Source organism: Spea bombifrons, chromosome 5 (assembly GCF_027358695.1).
Source record: "Spea bombifrons isolate aSpeBom1 chromosome 5, aSpeBom1.2.pri, whole genome shotgun sequence".
NCBI lineage: Eukaryota > Metazoa > Chordata > Amphibia > Anura > Pelobatidae > Spea > Spea bombifrons.
The window spans coordinates 19,470,291-19,494,581 of record NC_071091.1 but is presented as its reverse complement, the minus strand read 5'-3'; the positions used below and the strand labels follow the sequence as shown (position 1 = coordinate 19,494,581).

Sequence of the window (24,291 nt, the reverse complement as noted above, 5' to 3'; positions counted from 1 at the left end):
CGTGGCACGATCCACTGCTCCTGCAGTCTGTGTGAGGGGGCGGAGCTTTCACCCCTCATGCTCATGCTTGATGCGATCCGGTGCTCCTGCACTCTGAGCATGAGGGGGCGGAGCTTTTGCCCCTCACGCTGCATCAATGACTAGGTGGCCGTCGCCAGCTCCGTGGCCGGGCTTGCCTTATTTAAAAAAACAAAACAACAACAAAAAAAAACGGAAAAAATATTTCGGGCGGCCCCTTGGCTTGGGCCCCCTTGCCGCCGGGGCCCGATTTCGGGCGGCCCCTTGGCTTGGGCCCCCCTGCCGCTGGGGCCCGGTCGCAGTCGCGACCCCTGCGACCCCGGTAGTTCCTTCACTGGTTGGTTTGTTTTAGCCTGTCCTAGCTTTGTCATACCTTTTGAATGTGTGCATTGTGAGACGCGCTGGATATTTTGGGTAACATGTATGATCATGCAAGCTGACAAAAGCACTTGTTTTGTTGAAGTTTGACATGAATATTTTTTTTGTATGGATTGCTCTTGATCCAGCACCAGGTAATGAGTATCTCATTATTGGTTGAACTCTGTGAAGTGATTTCCACACTGAGCGGATTTTGGTTCTGTTGTGGAATTTGTTATTAGCACAGTTATTGTTACAGCACTGCATTTTCAGCTGCAATTTACTGCAATTCACATTGTGTTTTAATCCCAGTAGTTGGTTTAAGTATGGAAAAAACATGCCGCATTAACATCAAACTCAATGGGTTTTATCTTACCATTTCTAGGCTTGAGATCCTTTGGTTTCTCACAAAATGTCACCAGCTTTTTTTCTAGTTTGTTGAATAAATACTAAAAGTACCTGTTTGTTCCAATATTATAGATATGCTGTCAAGCTCCCTTTAATTTCTGACAGCCTCCATTTTTAGTTAATAAACCCTAATTTGCTACATTTTTCAATTCAATTTGGATTAGTCAATGTCTTAAATGTCTCTGCTTACCATTACCCCTGATTGCTTGCCTACATATTCAGATTGCCAATCACGTTCATTTGGGCACATTTCAAGGTGGGAGGCAAATGTCACTCTCCCCCTGTCTGTGAATACCCATATTCATACCTGGGAACCCAGTGAGTTCCCCGTGGCCTTCAGTTTGAGTTTATTCGTTCTAGGCAGGGGAGAGGCTCCTTGCCCGCTATGTGCACCTGCACCCTGCCTCATCACAAAGCCAATTCGGAGAAGTGGCCTACCCTGTGAAGTGCACAAGTATGCCTTCGTACTTTAGCATGTATTTGATCACAGGTTATAATGTGTACAGATACAGTTACTTCTAAGATATTATTTACATCCCATTTCACAATATTTTCAACCCATTGGCCAGTATTAACGAGTTCTCTATGCCCATGGAAGACAAAGTGCTGCTTGTGGATATATGCCATTTAAATGTTAACAGAGGAATTGAACCAGATAAAAATGCATTATTATTCCTCTTAGAGTTCAGGTAAGCCCCAAGGAGTGCAGTTAACTTGGGAAAATCCATACCCACTGCCTAAACAATAGCCAGAAGACTGAATAGAAGTATTGATTTACTTTTGAGGACATTTAGGTCTTAATGGTGGAGAAAAGCTGAACACGTTTTACTTCTATGCCAGAATCGACCAAAGCAGTCCATTTTACAGAACTTTGATTAATTTCAGTTAGTGGAATTAAAGGTGATTTATCTGTCAGCTATATGTAACAAATGTATACCTTAAACTATGAGAATATGGGATTAATTTGTTGTATGTTGAACAAACAATTTATTACATTGTATATGTAACATAAAGTTCTATCCCTATCTATCAAGGATTTGATTCTATGGTGAATCTACTGTCTGCTGCAAACTGAGCTGATCTTAGTGCCTGGGGTGTGTGGACAAGCGGCAGTCACCCTGGAAAATACCCCTAATCTGTAGCTCATGACAAAGTCCAAGCATAAGTAGCGAGTAATAATGACCTTATTCATCCTCCCAACAAAGCCTTGAGATGCAGGGATAAAGTAAATGCAACTTTCTATGTTATATACGCCAATGCAAAGCAAGAAAATGTGTTATGAAGCACATTCACCAATGCATTTATTGTAACATTAAGGAATTTATTTTATTGATGGCTGTAATTTACTTAAAAAATATTAAATAAATATAAGATATCTTTGAAAGAACTGGATTTGATTCTACATCAGCATTGGTTTCTTTGTAATATCCAGTGGTTTATCTAATTTAAGTCAACTACAGTATATTGTATTTGAATGCATAGTGTCATATAAAATATGATTTAGCATTCAAGTATTTATTCAGCTCATATAGTATCATGCTGGGGTGTAAAGTACAAATCAGGTTTGTAACATTTTGTTCAAGCTCTTCAATTAGAAAGCAGTTAGTAACCACGGAGAGCTTGTTACGCACCGCTTTCCACTGGTGCTTAAGATGGACTCTTCAATTATCAAAACAGATCCTTGCCAAAAGCCACAAGACCAATTTAAAAGTAAATTTTGTTCACCAGCAACAACTGTTCTGAAGCAGTTACATCTACCAACTTTCTGTTATACATGTAAAATAGACAGCTAAATTAAATGCGTTGAAAGGGGATTTGTCACATTTCAGAATATAGCAAATATATTCTTTTCCTGAACCATGCAACTAAAAGTTAGATCTGTTCCCTTATTCTATAAGTGAAAGTCGCAGTCTTCTCAACCAAAGATATTTGTGATAATTTGAAGGAATTATAGGGTCCTAAACACTTTCTGGTGCTAGAGATGCAGGCAACGTCTGCCAAAACAATGCAGTCCGCGAAGAGAGTTTCAACTTATTAACTTGGGCTACCAATGGGATTCCAATCTAAATCCAATCCAATCTAAATGACAATTTAGGAATCATGGGAAATGTTAGAAAATTTGCATGAATTGTCACGGTGTTTGGTAAAAGCAGTTGAGATATGTAGAAGCTGAAGAATAAAATTGAGTTATAAAAACAATAAAGTCACTCAGATTTCATTCTATAGAATTTCTCAACAAATTAATATTTTTTTTAAAGAAATTCTTGAAAAGACTATTAAGATCTTTTAGTAAAATACGACTGCCTGACTCCTAAACTTTATTGCCATTATTTGTTATACCATGGGATGGATATGTTTCATTTTTTGTCAATGGAATTCATTTTGCTTGTATTATAGACACCTGATTGTGTCATTATACAGTGTCATGAACACTTTGTACAACACAGTTTATACATCTGCTGTACTTTACATATAGCTGATTTGTAATTATTTTTTTAAATAAAACAGAGCTTCTGCAGCTGCAAGGTCGATGTTCGCACACAGCTGTGTATTTCTGCATAGAACATCTGGATTAATAATATGAATAAATCTTAATCCAACTCTGTTATGAAAAATGCATGGTTTTGTCGAGGCTTTTAGATTTTGAATAACACAAAGTAAACTAGTTTTCTTTAAAAAAAAAACAAAAAAAAATATTTTTATATTATGCTCTTGTTTCCACTTCCTCGCTAGTTATACAGATTGAATATCTGAAGCTTCTGTTTGTTAAAGCTTATTGAGATTAACCGATTGAGGTCTGCGAATCCCAATAAAAGGCTCAGTACTTATGAATGTCAACGTTGTAAAACAAGATTTGAAACTATGAAGAGTGAAATTATCAGAGGACACTCCATACAAAAATATGTTAGATAGGAATGTAACCTTCTTTTGGATCAACAGCAATTGACAGATATGGGAAAGGCTGAACTTGATGGCCGAATATCATTTTTCAGCCTATGTAACTATGGAACCTAAAGGGGAGAAGTATAAACCAAATTATTTACCTGCACAAATGTACATTAGATGTTAATATAGACATGTAAGTGGTGTATTTATTTGGGTCGTTGCCCTAGGTCTGACACAGGACAGTTCTTTTGTTCTGGTGGTTTCATTTCCTGCTGGTATATGAGGTCATATCTTGGCTCTCTGCATTGGTTTTAGTAGAGAAGATATTATAGAGGTCTCCATAATTGATGGCTTGGTTTCAATAAGGCCTTTGACCTCCCCAAAGGACCCTTAAGAGCAGCATACTAGTTAGCATACCTGGGAACTTTTCAGGCTCCAGGCCAATGAGGTCAGTGGGTGGGATTAATAATATTGATGGGTGGAGCTAGTGATATTGTGGGTGGAGCTAGTCCCAACAGCTTTATATTTGAATGGGGTGGGAGGGAAATGGCCATGATCGGGGAGTAGGACTTGTCTAAATGCTTGTCCCGTGAACCAGAGAAGCAGCACTTCACTGGGAGAGTTGCCAGGTATGCTAGTTAGCATGGGCCAGACTATGCTACTGTATGCAAGAATCCTGCCTAAGACTATTTATAGTGGGTTGAATAAACTTACATTTGGATCTCTTTTCCTCTAGTTCTTTTAGAGATCTTTATGCATAACATGCAGATGCAGCTGCAAAATAAGACTAAAGAGACTCTGTTCTTAGATACATCCCTCGTACGTTCTCAGGCTAGACAATGAATGAATATACATAATCTTAAATTGCTTCCCATAGTGCACATTGGCAGTGGCCTAACCAGTATCTAAATTGCATTGTGCTTAATCCCTCAACGTGGCCGTGAATGGCTCAACCCACCCAAACAATCATATGAATGTTCTGATGATTTGTCTGTTTGCTATATAAAAATTAAATAAATTGTCCAGACATTCATTGAAGCACTTGGATACATCACTGTAATCACAAGATCATACCCTGGGGTTGCAAATGAGAGTAATATCTGAATGGAGTAGACAGACAAATGCTTAATTTTATGAAATCTACATTAAAGAGGTAAAATAGCTGGGGATTATGTCAAGAGCCCTCTAAAATGCTACTAGAGCTCCAAACTAAACACTATAGATTTTTTAAAATGATAAGAGACTCCTTAGAGAGACCGTATAAAGAAAAGTTTATCCTGTGCTTTTGATCATTGTGAGGACTAAAGTGCATTATGAAGTTGAACCATGCTTATTGGTGTCACTTTGATTGACAATAAATCATGGATTTTATTTTGGTTTTGAATTTAGGAAAACACTGGGCTAGATTCAAAGGAGGACATAAGTCAATAAACAGGAAACCATGAGATGACTAATATAACCCTGTTTTTTTATCTTATTCATTTCTATTGTTATTAAAGCAATGATTGCTGCTCAGTTAACTTGTGATAGATATATCCCCACCGTTATAACTAATCCACTGTTTTCTTTAGGCTTATTCTTTCTAGTCACTTATTTAACATTGAATGTAAAACTCCCTTATAGTTTTTAAATTATCATGCCAGGCTAATTAAATGTTTACCTGTAGGAAGGCAAGGCATGCAAAGTGTTGTTTCATCCTTCTGTACACACTGCTAAGTGATGTGCCCATATATTAGAGATGGAGCACACCTGTAATTCTTTATTATGGTGTTTATGTTTACTGTGCTTAGTGTAACATTGCAAGCCTTAGGAATAAGGTAACAAGTAATTTGCTTTTTATTTAAGGCATTTCTGTTATTTTTCAATAAAAATGAAGTCATTATTGTTCACATGTTTATTATACATTTTGTTCCCTTGACGCCATACTTATTTTTTATGTCACTTTGCAAATTTCTTGTTTTTCCCTTACCCTCTGTATTGTGAAGTGGAACAGGAAGCATAACTGTTCTTTTGTTTATTCTCAAACAAATATTAATTTATTTGACAATAATCAAGACCTTAAAGTGGCGATGCTCAATTGGAATTAAAATTGTTAGCCTTTTATCATTATACTAGTGCTTTATTTGATCAGTGGCATATTACTCTTCAGTGCTGTCCTAAGCCTAACCCAGGACAGGACCACCAGCCATCCCCTCCGCCTCTCAAGCCTTCCTCTGAGCATCCGGATATGACATCACATCCCAGCACTACATCTTTTTAGGGGGGGGGGACTTTTTTCTTCACTAGTTGTAATCTTCATTGCAGAGTAGTAGATAGATGCGCATAGGTTTGGATGATCCAAAGAATTAATGTTTATTCTATTTCTCCCCATCCCACTGGGCGCAGTAAAGGGGTTATGAGTGGGAACATACCTCCCATAAGAGTTACCTAATATAGGGAAAGCATTGAAGCACTTTCTAGTTTACTTATTGTTTTTATTTTAATCTTTTTTTTTTAATTGTGTTATGGGACGTCAACTTTGCCTTCCAACCTGCATGAACTTGACAGCACCCCGCACATTTCAAAGTCACGTGCACTCAGATGACCTTGCAATGTATATATAAGTGTCCCGGTGAGTTGTAGCATGTGAATGCATGAGACTTTTTAGTGAATCAACCCTATAGGCCTTGCATTCATTAGCCATTAGTAGGTCTGTTAGGTGAGTATATTAGATAACAGGAAGCACTCTGCATGTTAATAAATGTGCTTGTGGCTTACATAGATCCAAAAATTTCAAAAGAAAGCTGCTGAAAGCATGATTATGTTTATAAAGAGAAATCTCCTATTTATTTAATCCTACAAAAGCTCACCAAAGCTGTGACAACCACAAGCCACATCAGTCACAACACACATTGCATTGTCCTTCACTTAACCCTTTAAGGACAATGGGTTGTCCTTAAACCCATTAAAACAATGCATTGTAAGCCTGTACATGTATGGGTTTTGTCATGAAGGGGTTAAACATTGTTAAATCAATAAAGTATTCTAGCGTGTTATATATATATAAAAAAGAAACATATACAGTAAATCTTAACATACAAAGTATTTATTAGATCATCTACATACAAAATGACATTTTATTCTATTTGATCTGGACTTGGTTTAGATTTTGCAAAAGACCTGTTATTTTACCTTTGCTCATTTTGTTTCAAAAATTCCCCATTACAATCATAAGAGTTTATGTCACACCCGCTGTCTTTAAAGAAAAATATTCATTTTAATCTCACAATTACTTGTGACAGGTTTATCTCCAGCATTCAACCCAACCAAATTAGTGCATAATCTGAAGACCAAAGCATCTAGAAGAGTCAATGAGGTTTTAAACCACATTATTTAATAAAACCTTGCAACTTTATGAAACCAGCCAAATCATTTATGGGTCTTTTGGTTTTTTCATGTACACAAAGATTACTTGATGAGTAAGAAAACTACAAATTTATATAAATCAAATGAATTGAAAACTACAGTGTACATTTAATATATATAACGCACTATTTACTGTGGTTGGCAATAAACTGGCTCTAGAGCTGTTTAAATAAAAACCCTGTTCTGATAGAAACTAGAGGGAACTTTGTTCCTTAAAAATCTAAGTCTTCCAGTGAACCTTAACTGTGTTTACTTTGTCGTGCTGTAACTTGCTCATAGTAAGCAAATTACATAAAGGCATCATTCATAAGCGTCATGTGCTGAGCTCAATTTTCCAAGCTCTCCAAGCTGCTTTATTCAAATGCAGTTTTAAAGCAATATGTGTCCAGTTCTCCAGAATGGCTTTTTAACATATTATTAAAAACAAGAGTTTCAGTTTTATTGGTCAACATTGAAGATGTGGGTGCCCTTGTGGATTTAATAGGACATGTAATTACATATTTTATACTAAGGTGATAACAGTGAGAACGGGCAATAGTTTGCTCCATTACAGAGGAAAATCTGTAAGGGGAATTCGGTTTGTAATACAGAACAAATCAGCCCAAATAATTTGGGCTTTTAAGGTCAGTGTCTCATTGTTTAATATTTTTCTAGGCACAGTGAGCAAAGGATTCACCACCATACTTATAACTGTTTTATCAAGTTCCTAGAATATTCAAAATTTTGAAATTTACTAGCTTGATCATCAGTTTGGTTAACTCAGCTAACACAAAATAACTCACATTTTGCACATTTTTGCAAGGTCAGACAAGGGCATGCAAGTTAAATGAGAACTTGCATGTCCTGCCTGAAATTCACAAACTTTTTTTTTTGTGAGTTTATTTTGGTATTTTATTACCAGCTTTAAACTTTACTCTCATCAATCTTGCTATATGTATAACACAGAATATCTAAAATGGCAACATAAGCTAACTGCCCTCCTGGAACTCCCATAGTCTCGTCATTGACAAATGGTGTCATCCCGGAAAATTTTAATATTTTCACATTTAGTTTTCAGTAAAAGAAAACAAACTAAATCATTGTTTTTTATAATCTAAGCAAACAAATTAGAGCTTTGCCCACTTTTTATCTTCCCCTCATACTATATTTAATTAGTTTGTTGCCCAATACATGTCTGATATTACCTGTTTTTGCTTTGAGATCTGATTTAAAGATGTTTTAAGGCTATGGAATAAAATTAAAGATACAAAATTTGCTACTTTTTATCTCTAGGTAGAACTTTCAATATCAGTGCAGATCATTTATTAGGAAAATGATGAATGTCGATTAACTTAAAAAGTAGATATGGAGTTAGAATACTAGAATGGAATGCATTATATCTTATAAATATATATTATATTCAGCTTAGAAATGATTTGTCAAATATAAATAAGATATCTTTGGTAAGAATGAAAAAGATTTTAAGTATATAATGGCTGCAGCAGGTGAGGTGCTGGTGGCAGATAGACAGGGAGACTGCACACAGTCCAGAATGAACCCGATTCAAGACTGGGCCTGACAGGTTCCCCTTCTTTATGTGCAACAGTCAGGTGCCTATTCCACCTGGTCAATCAGGATACCTAATATGGATGGAACAAACCAGTGCAGGGGCATGAATGCCTTTGTGTGAGTCTAGAATCTACTGGACTTCGTATTCTTCCTGATCAGTGACTTGGACTGGAGGAAGCAGGGCAGATGTCCTTCCAGGGAATGAGTTAGTGAACCAAGCTTAGAGTAGGGATACGTAAAAGACTGGATGGATGTTGTATTGGGCAGTAATTTGCAATTGATATGTCTCTGGGTTGATGTTCTTGTAGTGGAGGAGAAAAGACAAACACATGGGAGCGAGTCCCATTCTATTCTAATTTGCATGGGTTCCTCAGAAGGCTTGGGAGCGAAAACTGAAACAGGAGTAGGAGGTGATGGGGTTCTCCTTCTACGTGGACTATACAGATGACCTTGTTAAAACTGTTCTCCAAAGTAGGCTGCAAGCCTACTCCTGCTAATTTGTCCTTTAAGTTGTCAGATAGACCCCAGAGGAAGTGATCTAACAGAGTTGCTTCTTTCCATGTGATTTCAATAGCCAAACATCTGTCGGCTATGTATTCCTCTACCGTACTCCAGCCCTGCTTCAATACTTGTGCGGTGGGCCATTTCCCTCTAAAACTTTCCCCAAGAGTCTAGTAAAGGACTTTGAATATGGAGAAGGTGATGGCCCCATGTCTGCGTCTCATGGCAAAGCAACAAAATCACGGTGTGCATTTTAACATAATCTATTGCATATGTGAGAGGTTTCAATGCAAGCATAATCTGACAAGCGATGTTGGAAGCTTTATAGTGTCTACGGTCCCCAGAGAAGTTATCAGGCATAGCTACTTGATGTTTGGCGATCACCATTGCACCTTCTGGGAAAGTGGAGTAGGTGGAGCACGGGCATGTGGTATGGCTTCGGGTGTAGCTTGTATGGTCTGGATCAGGTTATGCAATAGTGCTTGTCCAGTCTGAGGATCCTGTGCTTTCAGGTTCAAGGTGTAATAACATTGGTTAACTCTGCAGGCCCCATAGTGGGCTCAGTTGTTATGTTAGGCTCGAGTTTGGGTATGGAGTCCAGGATGCAGAGTGCAGGGTTAATATCCCTGTGACAAGGCAATAAAAGGAAAATGCAAAAGTGAGGTCAATACGTCAATCGAAGTCAAAGGTAGGAGCACGCAGTCTTATATACTATTTAAAGAGGCAGCAGGTGCTAGTACTAATGAGGATGACCAGCAGGTGTGTTACCACAAGTACAGCAGGCCAGAAGCACCAGGATGGATATTAACTAGTGCTGGAAGAATGCAGCATGTGAAGTGCTGGTGGCAGATAGATGGAGACTGCACACAGTCCAGAGTGAATCCGGTTTACCGGGCTAGACGGTTGCTTCAGGCAGACGTAATGTGTAGTTTGGAAGCTTTCAAACAGTATGCAGACCATACATTTTAGCATTGTGTATACATTCCTCAAGCAATTCTTCGAAAGAGTTATACTTTTCTGTTGCTTCCCACAGTGGTCTGTAATTTGAATCCTAGTTACTATTGACTGAAAACACCAAGCAAACAATTCACCATTGGTTTCAAATGCATGAAATACATTCAGCTATTAGAGGCAAAATAGTCAAGTCTTATAACTTTTTTTTTTACAAGCCAAAGGTTTCTCAGCATGATACCTTTTATTTAGTCCACATATAGTATGGCATCAATAATCACTTTCAGAGTGTTCTCATACATTTCACAAATGGTTGATGGATTTTAAAACCTAACTTTAGAGTGTTTTATGTTTTTCTTGAAATAAATGACATTATTTGTTATACATTCTATTTGGATTTCTATCACGTTTCCAATTTAAATTAATTATTTTATGTAGCAAACGTGTTAAAATCAGTTTTTTTTACTTTTGTAGAATTATACAAAAAGTTATTGTTTTAAATTTTTTTCAGAATGAAGAATAAGTTTTGGTACTTTGAATTTGGCACTTCTGAAACATTTTCGGCAACTTGCAAAAAATTGCATGAGGCAATTGAAATCGAAGTAAGTAAAGTATTTAAACATTGTACAATATATAACGTAAGCTTTGTGCACACTATTATATTCTACTTTATATGTATTACAAAAAGTTTAAGTCTACTGCCAATTATATATATATATATTTTTAAATAGTATTTAAAAATATACAAAATCACTTTTGTACAAGTGGGGGAACAATAGTTGTTTCACACTAAAATAGACACATATTTGTGAGAACAAAAATAATAAGGCACATGAGTTGAGGCCAAATATTACAGATCCTCATGTTCAAATGGTAAGTTGTTTAATAAGATCTTTGAAATGTTTTGTGTAGCTACACAGGTATTATGCGTCTTCTAAATCATACAGCTTAAGAAAATTGCTTAAACCTGAAAAATTTTACGTCATATTTGTTAATTCTTGAAATTGCTATCACACCTACCCTTTTGAATGTAGCATTTGTATGATTAAAATGAGAATTGTGAGTAATGTGACTAAATGCCCAAACCCTGCCAAAAATGAATCCATTAATTAATTATTAACATTAGATTTTGCACATTTAGTCTGCAATCATGTGCCAAATGAAGAATCCATTGCTTGTGTCCAAAGCAACAGAAAAATGTATGCGTCGTTTACATTCATTTCAACTATTGTGACAAGATTGAAACTGTTTCTTTGCTTAACATCTGCAATGTCCTTCCCAGGTCTTGCCTAGGCGGAACAGCACCTTTTGTAGCATATATATATATATATATATATATATATATATATATTACAAAATATTTACTGTCCTAAAGGCAAACAGTTGAAGAAACTTGGGTACCAGGAAAATGAATGATTTATTGTGGAGCAGATCCCTTATTTCTTCTACAACTGTTTAATAATGTGGTCACGTAACTATTGGGCACTGGCTTTTGTGTAATCCTTCTATAAAACAGTGTTTGTGTTACAATCAACAACATACTTTCAGATCAGACTGAGGTCTGTTTAGCGAGCTCAAACCAAGAGGTCCATTTAAAAGTTGTCTGTCTATAAAATAAGATACAGTTGAAGCTAGGATTGGACGTTTACCTTCTCCTCTCAGCAACATTGTGTGATATGTTTTGTGCAGATTAGTGGTGCGGGGTTTTTGTGCAATACACTCTAGCAATCCCGCAAGTGCACTATCCTTTGTGCGGTGTGCTTCGTGCGATATTATTTGTATGACTTGTCTTGCATGATATGGTTGGTGCAATACGCTCAATGCGATATGTGTAATATATGTGTAATGGGTTTTGTGTCATGCTGTATGCGCTTTATGCTTCGCCCAATGGGTTCTCGTTTCTGTGCAATGGGCTTTGTGCAATATGTTTTAATGTATACTTTTGAAAGAAAAATAAAATAAAGGGAACCTACCACCCACAAATGATAAGTACTTGATATTGATGCTCTTACCCACAATGTAAGAATATACTGTACATCGTTATAGGCAGTGTATTCTAGAAAGTACAACATTGCGGTTTCATCGTAGTAATCGTACCTGCATACCAACTTCGAAAAAAATTATTTCTTCAATACCTTTTTTTCCTCTACGGCCTACTCCAAGATGGATTTTTATTTCCGTATCAACCCAGACATTTACACAATTTAACATTAAAATAATTTCACCATCAGATTGTAAATGTACCACACAGAAAGGCAAAACTGTTAACAGCAGTTAATTATCAAGTTGCTAGGTATTTCAGAATTATAGTTCCTCTAATGTACCATGCAAATGGGTGCCTTAAGTTGTTAAATTAATATATTAAATTAGGTCTGCCAGAATAAACCTGTAATGGAGTTAAAGTATGCCAACAAATTCTAATTTGATTAGACAATATTTAAGAAATGTGCTTAAATAACGTCTTACTAAAGTAATAAAATCCTAGTTTGAGGGGAAAAAAAATGAACAGAATTAATTTAACGTCTGTGGACCATGTATTATCCGTTTCTAAAAATAGAGGAACTGTGTTTGTATTAAATATTAAAATAATTCAGTGTTACCACTTTTGTCACTAGTTAGCCATTAACTGGAAAAGTGCATACTAATCTCCGTACGTGCGTGGTGTTAATTAGAAGGCCTTTTCACTAATTGCGAAACTAACTAGACTAACTAGTCACAGTGGGCCTTTGAGTCAAAGCCAAATAATTTCCATATTGCACTTCCCGCTGTGCTCCGTATTAAGTGAAAATCTAGACACCATTCTATGCTAACCTACTCTACATATCTCCTCCTATTTAAATAATTCCAGTAGGTTTGGGGACTCCAGACCTTTATAAATGAACAGCAGGGAAATACCAAAGGTGTCAGATTGCATATTTATCATTTTTTTTGTGTGTAATACTTAAATATGTATTATGATGTGACTGACATAAATTAGGTAGATTTCAGAAGCCACAGGCCGTGGCTTGTAGAGTACCCCCCTCTGCTTGACATTTCATCCTTGTCAAAGATCAAATTATTTTAATTTAGGCTGTAAATTATAAGGAATGAAGACTTCTTTGTGGGAATTCCCTGTGGTAATCTGACTTTTGTTGTTACTGCTGCTTGTCAGTGTGCAAAAAATATAATATGCATGCAAATAAGGTTAAAAAATATGTACTATCTAATTATCCAGCCAGTACATTCCACTTGAAGACAGTGGGAAGCCTGACACACAGTATGTGCTTGATTCATTGAGACCTGCAGGGTATTTACACAAGATTACTTTTAATTATGAAATTAATATCTTTTTATCTGAAATGTATAGAAGTGAGTGCATGCATGAGTGGATTTTATTTCATCAAATAGCCTCCATTTTGTGACATATGCTAAATAGTAAACCAACCTTTAACAGTTAAGTGGTTTAATCTTGTTAAAGTTTATTAGGCGAGTTGTGTTTTTTTTTTTTTTTTTTTTTAAAAGGGCCCAAGCGTTATTGTTGTACAGTAATGTCTAACTCCAGGTGTGTGTGTAGGAATTATCCCTATACCTCACCTACAATTAGTTGTAGGTGAGTTGCATTTCAATTCATTGCACTTGGTATATCTTAAGAAAGCCAAACACATGTGAGTTTCTTTTGTGAGCAGGTCCACATTGGCCCAGGATACTGCACATTTACAACTCATTTGGGGCCAGAGTTTAGCAAGCCACTATGTGCTGTAGTCCCGTATCTGGTTCTGCCTGGCTCGTCCGAGGCGAAGGAGCTTGAGATGGTTAAAATACCACATCCCTCTCTGTCTTTCAGTTCTCCAGGTGTGAGATGGATGTATGTGTGTCTAGAAGGCAAGCTTACATGATACATGGGCTTCCAAAGCTAAGCCTGGCACCCCGCTCAACTCATCCCGGGTCCATTTAGAACTTAAGGGAATAAACTAATGAGTAGTTGTGCCTGAGGTAGCGCTGAATGAGGTCCTATAGGGCTGGAGTGAAGTAATGCTGTGCAGATTGCACTATAGACTTGTATTTATCATTTCTCCTTTTTATTATAATTATATATTTATTCCTTCTTGGACACATTTACAGGAAAGAAGAATATAATTATTAACAGTTAATTATATGCTCTGGTGCTGTCTTTTGGGATGAGGAGCAGATCTGTAAACAGTGTTATATGGTTTGCACACATGGGAATGCAGATATCTACAACAGCAAAAGACTACTGAAAACAAACTAGACCTAAAAAGCACCCATGCTTTTCTTGGGCTCTGGCTCCTTTGCTTAGATCATTTTGACACACTGATTAAGTTTGGTTCTGTATTTTCTTAAAAAGTTAAAGTTTGGTGCAATTTATAGGAATAACTCTGAAATGCTACTAAATTAATATATTTAATTAAATGAAAATATACATTTAACAAATGCCAATGTAAATCTGCTTAAATGTGAGTACCCACTCTGAAATCTCATCAGGTAGGGAAACAGGCAGAATGCAGGTTCAACTATGTCTATAGCTATTTTAACCTCCCTAGACGTAGGCCTTGAAAAAATATATCTTCCCATACATTTATATCTGTAGACTCTTTTTTTCTAGTTCTCTGCCGGCAGAGTTTACTTAAAAGCTGTGAACACTGGGACTGATTTAGAGTTACCTTATGGGTGTGAAGTCACAGCTCAGTGTGTTTGCGTAATATGATTCCTAACGCCTTTTAAAAATAAGACTATTAGGTCTCCTGGGTATCAGTTTTATTAAGATTAAGAAAAGTTGAGAGAAAAATAAAGTCATAACATAGTCATAACATAGAGCCTAGAAGACATAATAGTTTTAGTGCACATGTGTTCCCTGGAATAAAGGTATGCTAAGAAATTGGGCCCCATGGTATAGAGGTAAAGTCTGACAGGAGTCAAAACTAGCCACGTTCTATGTTCAGTTGTTCCATGTGAGTTTGGGTCCAAAGCAAACAGGTCCAATATCTTTACAAACATATGTTGCTGAGAAGTTCTATTTTAGAGAGAAAGATGATGACTGTTGTAGTCTCGATTTTCTGGGCTAGGCTTAACCCCCCATTAACCCCAATAATGACACCACACACCATTGAATATGGATAAGAAAAGGCCAAAGCCAACTTTATTTATTAGAGTCATTGTCACGCCAAAACCTGAAACAATAAACGTAGGTGCGTTAACAAGAACAATGACCCAAAACATAAACATGTAAATATATACAATAAACACAATAAACACGCCAAGCTTGCCAAGTAATCCAGGTACCATAACCAAATACCACTTAAGGAAGGGACATACCCGGATGCCCCCACCTTGACCTGAGGTTCCCAGCACTGACAGCCAAGAACCTCCCACCAGTTATTACCAACAATTCACTTACCACCACATTAACCCCCTGGATACCTGGCAAGCTGCCGCCCCACAGATTGTAACAAAACAACACAAACCCAGAGTACAAATATAATAATAATAGACACAGCCTAATTCCTAGAGCTTTAAATCAGGGAAAGTCATACTCATATACTGTGTTACCTACTGTCAACATGCTTTACATAAACATAGACTGTTTGGTCTTGGAGCTAAAGAGCATGTACCCTATACTCTATATCACTTTATAAAAAACATTAAACCTCAATAGAAAGTTTGTATTATAGCATTGCTTTCCAAATATATATATTTTTTTAATGTAATTATTGTCTTGCTCGCATACATTTTGCAGTGAAAGATGGCAAGCATATATCAACTGGAACTTATTTTTACTTGTAGAACATATTAGCGTAATGCAAAATTTACATTATCTTCTTATTCCATCTTTATGGTTTATTTATGTTCATAGCCTATAAAGCTCCCTGTAATATGAAAAAATGGCCATAGCGATGTCCTGAAATATATCCAGCAATACTAATGTATCGGGAGATTCAGGAAGTAAAGCTATTTCCGTGTCGAAAAGAACATTTTGTTGGCCATTTCCTTAAATGCCTTTGCAACTGCTAAAAATCTTCCTGGTGTTCTGATTGCTGTAGTAGTTCAGTCTATATATAGTTGCTTACTGTTTGATCAGGTGTGTAGATATTTATCATGAATCAGTGATATTTAATATGACGATTCATTGGACATAACAGAAACCATTATTTTCACTACTGTTCCATTGTTCTGTATCCTTTTTCATTTTTCCACACTCAGATTTAGCAGATGCAGGTTACCTGACAGGAGCAGACGTAATATAAAGATCATATTTTACTTGAAAAGCACATGATAACAATCTATGTAATGTATATATATATATATATATATATATATATATATATCATGTAGATATTGCCCCAGGACATAATAATAGGTCTTATAATGAGTGTTAAACGTGGTAATGCAGTGTTACAGCTAAAAGTCACGTAAAGACTATTTAAAAGCTCATTAGCATGCTTGTTTAAGGGGTTGAATCTAACATATCTGGGCTTATTTACACTGTTTGACATCCATGTTTATTAGCAGATGAAAACTGTTGTAGAAATATACACCCACACCTTGAGCATGTATAGCAAACACACATTCGTGGTAGAAAAGAAATACTGTGTGCGTAGGAACACGAAAGAGCTGCGGACTAACATCATGTGTGCCCTGAGAGCTCAATTTCTATCATAGAAAATTAAATTTGGGTCTTTTCAGTAAGAAGTGGAATGGTCAGTTAAGTGAAGACTCAACTCCAGTCGCATGCCCTCATATGTTAACACAAAACAACTGGTAGATTCCGTCATTTGTAAGTCTCCAGCATGCATATTTGAAACTTCCAATATAGTTTCCCTCCCACTACATTAAATAAGGAATGAAAGGCCTCAGAGGTATAAGGCCCCACTGGTCATGGGGATGGGATTAATTAGTATTAAAAAAAAACCCTTTGGGAGGCAAAGACCCCAGCTTTGCCTCACCCCTCATTCAAGTTCCAATAAATGACCCTTTGGGGGCATCTTTGGAAGTCCATCCCTTGGGTGCTATGAGATTGGCACACACAGGGTGCAATCTGTAGGGAGAAAAAAAAATAAGGACTAAACCAGCAATGATCTCAAACCCCCAGTCTAATTTTTGTCCTAACGAAAAAAATATAAGTTAGAAACAAATATTAAGGACCCATCCAACAATGTAGCATGAATAGTGAATGGGAAGACCAGAAATCTTGTATACACTGCAGTTTATTGTTTTGTCTTAGTATATCAATTTTAGTGTTGTCAAACCCTTTAAATGTATCTATAACAAGAGTCTATCCTTCTTATTTGATTTCAAAGTCTTATTTGATTTTTAAAGAATGTTCTTTTCAGCAGTATGCTAAAAAGCGTGTTAAACCAATGTCATTTTTTATAGTGTGATGGACTTCTGATGGACCTTAGCAATATTTCTCTGGAGGGCATTGCTATCCTGAACATCCCAAGCATGCATGGCGGGTCCAATCTGTGGGGTGAAACCAAGAAGAGAAGAAGTAATCGCCGAGCTGGGAAGAAGAATTCAGACAAGAGGACAACAGTAACAGATGCAAAAGAGTTAAAATTTACAGTACAAGGTGCAGTAACTCTTGAATATCTCATATGTGCTGGTTTAACTGTTTGACTATAAAATTTTGTCTGAGCCAAATGTAAACATCTTGTACCCATAAGAAGAGGTGGCCAGGCATTATATCACTACATTGCCTACTTGCCCATTGAGCTTCAGTCCACCAGGGAGCCCAATAGGGCAACCTGCCCCTGATAATGTGGCACAGAGGCTACCATGCTCTTGACCTGCTACTCTGGTCAAGTATTGCCTCTGTCTGTGACTCTGCATTTAAGATGAACTTTTAATATTTCAGTTGGACGGTCTGTTAGATGTCAATAGTTTCACAGATATTTGGGTTATGATAAATGATGGCAAAAGGAAACTAACCATTTGCTTCTGGGTCTGTAGCCTTAATAATAAACAGTGCAGTAAATTCCTTTATAGAATGAGATGAGCAATTCCAAGAAGCCTAAAAAAACTGAATCAGTATATTTGTGTGTTTCATTAAGAAAAAATGGGAATTATGGGAAGAACTAAATTGTAGAGAGATCATCCTGAAAGCTAATATTTTTCTGTTTATGAGAAACTCTAATAACACACTTCATTCAAATGAAGTCTGTTTTCTTTAGGACAAGGTGCCTTGTTTCGGGGAAAACCAAACACGGGATTTGTTGCTGCTTAGGGAAATGTAATTATTTAATAAATGTCCTGGAGCTTCACATGATTTGAATGACTAAACATTTTGGATTGGTTATGAAAGATGCAGTTGAGATTCTGATGCCTGAAGATAGCAACAGATGTTTATGAGAAACTTTGCATAGACACCTTCATGAAGTATTAGAAGACATGGACTTTGATGATATGTTTTTGAGAATATGTTTAGGTCCTATTCCAACATACTAAGAGCTGAAAGAGAGCCATGTAAGTGACTACTCACATGTGCTAAGTAAAGTTTTTGAGTTTCTAACTCCATTCTTCTCTGAACGCCTAGCAAATGATTATCTTCCACCCCATATTTATAGATAATTGGTTATGTATCCACATGTATAAAATAAAAAAAGAATACTATGTCATAAGAGCAGTTCTGCAAATCATACCATAACATGTAAATCTAAACAGTCCAAAATATAATCTCTGGCTACTCAATCTCATATGATTTACTTTCAGCCAGCCCCCCCCCACCCCCCAGGGGTCATACCTGGAGATTTCACAGGTATGTAAACTGCCTTGTGGTAAACAATCAAGTGGCTCCGTCTCAGTTACCCAGACACACACCCTAACTAATGGAAGTCTATGGAGTTAAGGATTTCGTTGCAAAAGGCGGCATTTCCGTAAACAGCTCAGTGTGGTGCTTGAGATGGCCAAGTCAACCCAAACATCGTATGACTGACAATAATGGCACTGTCCTGGTCTGCAGATAAAGGTTGTTCATTGGAACAAAACAAAATAAATGTTTTTAGTGTTAAACTCCATCACTATGTGCAGCATTGTATTAAATACTCCATGTAAAAATATTTATTTTTCCATAGTTCTTCCCAACGCATAGGCTATTTTGCTTACCATTGTGCTATAATGCAAATTAAAACAGATTTTTTTTTAATCATGTATTGTGATTCTCATTAGGGTCAAAAGGTGAAATTATTTAGCCAAGAATTATCTCTTTATTGTTCTAAAAAAACACTTTTGATTATAGGCCGTAAGAATTTATTCTCTGCACAATAACGCTCGTAAATTGGGAAATGATAACATTGTTTCCATTAAAATGTATATTTAAATAGGCTAAAACAGCATCTGATTGCCTTTTGGAAGGATGGAACAGCCTCTGAATCTGCCAAATATTTCTATTTCAGGCTGGTCTTTCCAACACCACTTCAAATAATCACAGCAATTTGAGCATGTTGTACCATGATTTTCTTTAATACAGAGCTCTCAATACTTCGATTTTCTGTTTTATAGAGACGTTCAATAGTGTGCACCTTTTCCTTTTATATTATTTTTCCAGATGAAACACTACCTTATAGAAGTATACGTTATGCCTTATACAGAGGTTTGTTACAATAATAAAAAAAATAATTTATGAAAACTGCTCTTTAGGAATATTTTTCATTACTGTAGCAGTGGGCAAGCCAATTTAAGTTAAGCCATCAGCAGACACCTAGTTCAGGGCAATTGTGAATTCAATTCACATAATGGTACCTTTAGCTCTATTGTTATTTTTAATGGACTTTGTAAGAAATCGATGCTTTCTTTATTCTAATTCTAATATATATTCTCATTCTAATATATATTCTAAATATGTATTCACATTAGGTTTAAGCGAAACATGAGACAGGAACATGTGTTTTAACCACATGACTTCTACAAGAGGGCCTCTTGGGAATTCTTGTATCATGTAGTGGGTACATGAGATCTATTGATATATCTTTGCCATAGAAGGTAATCACTTCACTATAGCTGATATTGTAAAAGGGTACAAAAAACACGGAGACCTCTATCTTACCATCTACCCTCCACCCCTACCTACACTTTGATGCTCTACTGTCTCTCCCATGGTTTTAAGAAGTAGAGCCTACGGCATTCAGGTTCCATCATCCTGTTGCTATTATTTGTCATCGATTGGTGCTGTATGTATGTATGTTTGTATAACAATTTAACCTATTAAAGAAGACATAGAAGCTGTGTGATATTGGCAGATCTTTGGTCACAGAGACGTTTAAATCTTTCCTAAAAGCGAATACCTAATGCAATTCATCCTGCTGTTATAATGTTAGTGTATCTACATACATTATATTTAAACATTTACACTGGTAGAACCCATGGTGTTATGTGCTTATCCTATTATATAAATGTATACCAGGTATTTTCTAGCTAGTATTCCATAGCGCTCACATAAGTGCCACTTGAAGAAAATTGTCCCAGTTTTGAAACATTGTCATTGATTTAAATTTTGTTGTCACCTGTGTGACAACAATTGAGATGCTTTCCTTAAAAGACTAAAATAGCATTACCTCCTCAAATCTTATTTTCTGTGCTGAATTTGTTTTGGCATATAAAAGACACTAATGCACCTGCAGATCAAATGTTCTCATCAATAAGTGACATCTGGATTGAAGACAAAAGTGGTATGTCATTATATATAGTGTAGTAAAATACATAACAAGGGATGACATCTGCTGTGACTTTTAGAAACTCTACAGCAGTTTCAACTAATCTGTTTGTGAAATGATTTAAAAATAATCGATAAGGAACGGGAGCAATATTTATCTCATGTACTATATCAAGCATCTGCAGGTTAGTTACAACAAAACTGCTCACTCATGTGCAGGCCATGACCCATGAGAGTCCAACACTATCCTTTCCAGACAGAGGTTTTCATAATGGATTGGTGAGGGGAAGGCCCGTTATTAGTTCCAATTATCCATACAGGGTATTCAAGGGAATAAACTCTTATTGGGCGACCAACATATACATATTAATTTACAGTATATTAAGGTTGGGTTGTGGTGTCACATTTCACTTTCCCTTGTACTGGTTCGTCTCTGTTTATTTGAAATGAATGAACCCATTAAACAGGAAAAATGAAATGAAAATGATGAGGATATTTTTAGAATTACACATCAAGGCCATGCCATTTTAAAAATATTAACTGTTTAATGGCCTATTATGCAGATTCTATGTAGCGACTCATGAAATGTGTTAACCAAATGGCAATAATACCTGTCATCATGGAAATCTTGTCATTATATAAAAATACACTTAATTGAGTCACATCCATTCAAACAGGGATATCATACCATGACATACTGATAGCAAAAGCACTCATTAGGAGTCTTAGGTATCATCAGATCAAAGTAGAGTATGAATGAGGCAGCTCCAGACGGTGTGACCCTGAGATTGGAGCAAAAAGCAGGTGTGATAATTTGGTATTCATTCTTCCTGTGTACAGGAATCCATGACGCTCTCTTGACCGTGAACCACTGATCACGCTTCACAAAAACGGCATTAGTCTACCTTGTAATTACAGTTAAATGAAAGGCTGTGAGACAAAGGAATGAAACAGACTTACAGCAAGGTACATATACAGTGTAAATGTGACAATTTCACAGTAACAGTTTCACATACATTTTGGCATGAGCAATAAGAGGAAACCATGATCACCGAGCAACGATGACAATTCTCAAGGATTCCCCCCCCAAAGGTGACACCATTGAGGATTGGTCAGAAGACCTTAACTTTGGTAAAAGTCACTATGGCCTTTATATCACCACAGCTAAAATGCTATATCAGGACTCTGCATAGCTTTGATTATTTTTAGCTGTCTATATGCATTCCAATAGCCATCTGCATACTTGAACTTATGTTTTCTATAATCTGTAATTGGGATGATCACTTCACTATGGTTTCTTTAAATGTCAAGAGTCTCTTTTCCATCAACAGCTTCCATTGTCTGCCTTAGATCCTCAGTTTAGTTGCTTTTAGCACTTGATAAATTAGTAATGTCAGTAACGTTGTTCTGTGTTGAGACTCTTGTGCCCTGTGTTTGTAAATTGTGGTCTGGAGCTAAAATGTACAAATGTTGAAATCTATGCGCTTTCCAATTACCGGTAGCAATTTAGTATAAACTTATTTCCCTTTTATCTTTGAGGCCATGGATTTCAACAGTTATAATATTAGAAACACCAAATACATTATGGATTTAGTAGTCGTCAGTCATCAGTGAAATCTTGCAGAGGTTATTATTAATCTACCTAATGTAAATACTCTTAAGCTCATTTCCTCATTGGGAGCTTAACAATTTTGTCATCTCTAGAGGATATGCCAGCCTATAGGATATATATAGTTAACGTTTTTGCCCTCAAAGTTGAGGGATGGATCCTAGTAAGACAAAAGCTACTGGTACATTATGGACTTCTTGAATGCATTGGACAGTGTAATGAGGCAACCTTAATTGCTTTTTAGTCACTAGACTTTCAAAGTACTATTCCCCAGTATATAGAAAAGTCACTAACATTGATTCCAAGGTAAAGCATGTTAAAGGTGCATGTTAGCATGGGTGTGTATATGTGTGTGTTAAAGTGGTTGTATATTAGTATGTGTATTAGCATGTAGAATAGTTGTGTATGTATGTGTGTATAAGGTGTGCCATTGTGTATTTTATCGAGGTGGCCAATAGGGCCACTTGCCTTTGCTTGCCATTAATCCAGACCAAAAGGTTTCAGCCCTTCCTGGATCAGTCTGCACACAACACAAAGGAAGAGAGACACACCACTTCTGCAGGTTAATGGTATGGGCAGGGGCACAGACAGGCTGTTTAGTTGCAAATACAGCAATAACAAGCTGTTTGGGGCACTACCCAGTTGTTTGGGACAAAGATGGTGCAACAAGCTGGGGACACTGACAAGCTGTTTGGGAAAAAATACGGCACGGACAAGCTATTTGGAGGTACTGACAAGCTGTTTCAGGACACATATGGCACAGATAAGCTGTTTGGGGACACTAACAAGCTGCTTGGGGACAAGAATGTCACAGACAAGATTTATGGGGGAAACAGTGGCACTGTGGGACATGTGGCTTGAGGAAATGCTGGGTCAGGGACAATTTTAGCACCAGAGCCCTGTGGTTTCTAGTTACAGCTCTGCCCAAAACATCCAGTGCTGTCAGAGTTGGCCACAGCTAGAGAACATTAAAAAATGAAGAAAGAAATTATAACTTGCTGACCATCCATGTTGTATAGGAGAGTTAGCATTAGTGTGATGCATTTTTACCTGTTGTTAAGCAGAGGTAGGCTAAATGTCCACAGCTGCATACATCTTCCACAATGGCCTCCTATGGTATATTTTAACTCTGTAAAATATAATTACTCCCCTTACAAAACTCATTGACATTTGTTATTTTCTGCTGGTAGATTATATGCTATCCCTCCTCTGCTTCCAGAAGGGTAGAAAACGCAGTAGGTGATGGCAACCCAAATTACAGTAGTTTGTTCGATAACACTCACGGTTGTACTCAGTCTGGCAAACTACGCAGATGGTAAATTCTTAGGTTGGTCTCATTTGGAGATGCATAGCTAAAATCTCTTTTTCATGTATCAATATTTACATTTTCTGTGAATGTTCTGTCAGGAATACCATAAAAATAGCTTTTCTGCCAGCTGTTCTCAGCATTATTTAATGCTTCATTTAATCGGAAGTGAAATTATAAATAGAAAAAAAATCGGTATTTGTTTAAAACACCAAGTGAGTATAAGTAAAACAGCCTGCTAAAAAAAAATATGTGCAACGTTGGTAAAATGTGAAAAAAGTTGCTTCTTTAGGTAATGTTGAATGAATTTGACGTTCTATGTGTTTAATGATTTTAGGGTCAAGAGATTCTATACAGTGGAGGATTTTTATTTATGACCCATAATGAGCATATGGAGTCATTGGCGAGACGCCGTTCCTAGGTTCATTTACATGAGCTAGAGGTGTTCCTGTCCTGTGCTGAAGAGATTTATAAAGTTTGAAAAAGGTGTAGGTAAAGCACGTAGGCCCATGAATTTCCAACCTGTGCTGTGTTTAAAGGCTATTGGTTAGCCTTTTGATGACTTTGTCAAAGCTTCAGATGCAAAGTTCAACAATGTGTAGTAAAATCTATGCACTTCAACATCCCTATATACTTTAAGATGCTTGGGTCTGGTTC

The 24,291-nt window shown here is 36.7% G+C and overlaps 1 protein-coding gene across 1 annotated transcript in view; it reads left to right on the top strand.

Moving 5' to 3' along the window:
• The window catches only part of DGKB (diacylglycerol kinase beta), a 208,115-nt gene that overhangs the window by 133,577 nt on the left and 50,247 nt on the right, over positions 1-24,291 (top strand). The window contains exons 21-22 of the mRNA XM_053466113.1: positions 10,586-10,676; positions 17,446-17,641. Coding sequence (XP_053322088.1) covers positions 10,586-10,676; positions 17,446-17,641 — 287 coding nt within the window. The remainder of the gene's footprint in view (positions 1-10,585; positions 10,677-17,445; positions 17,642-24,291) is intronic.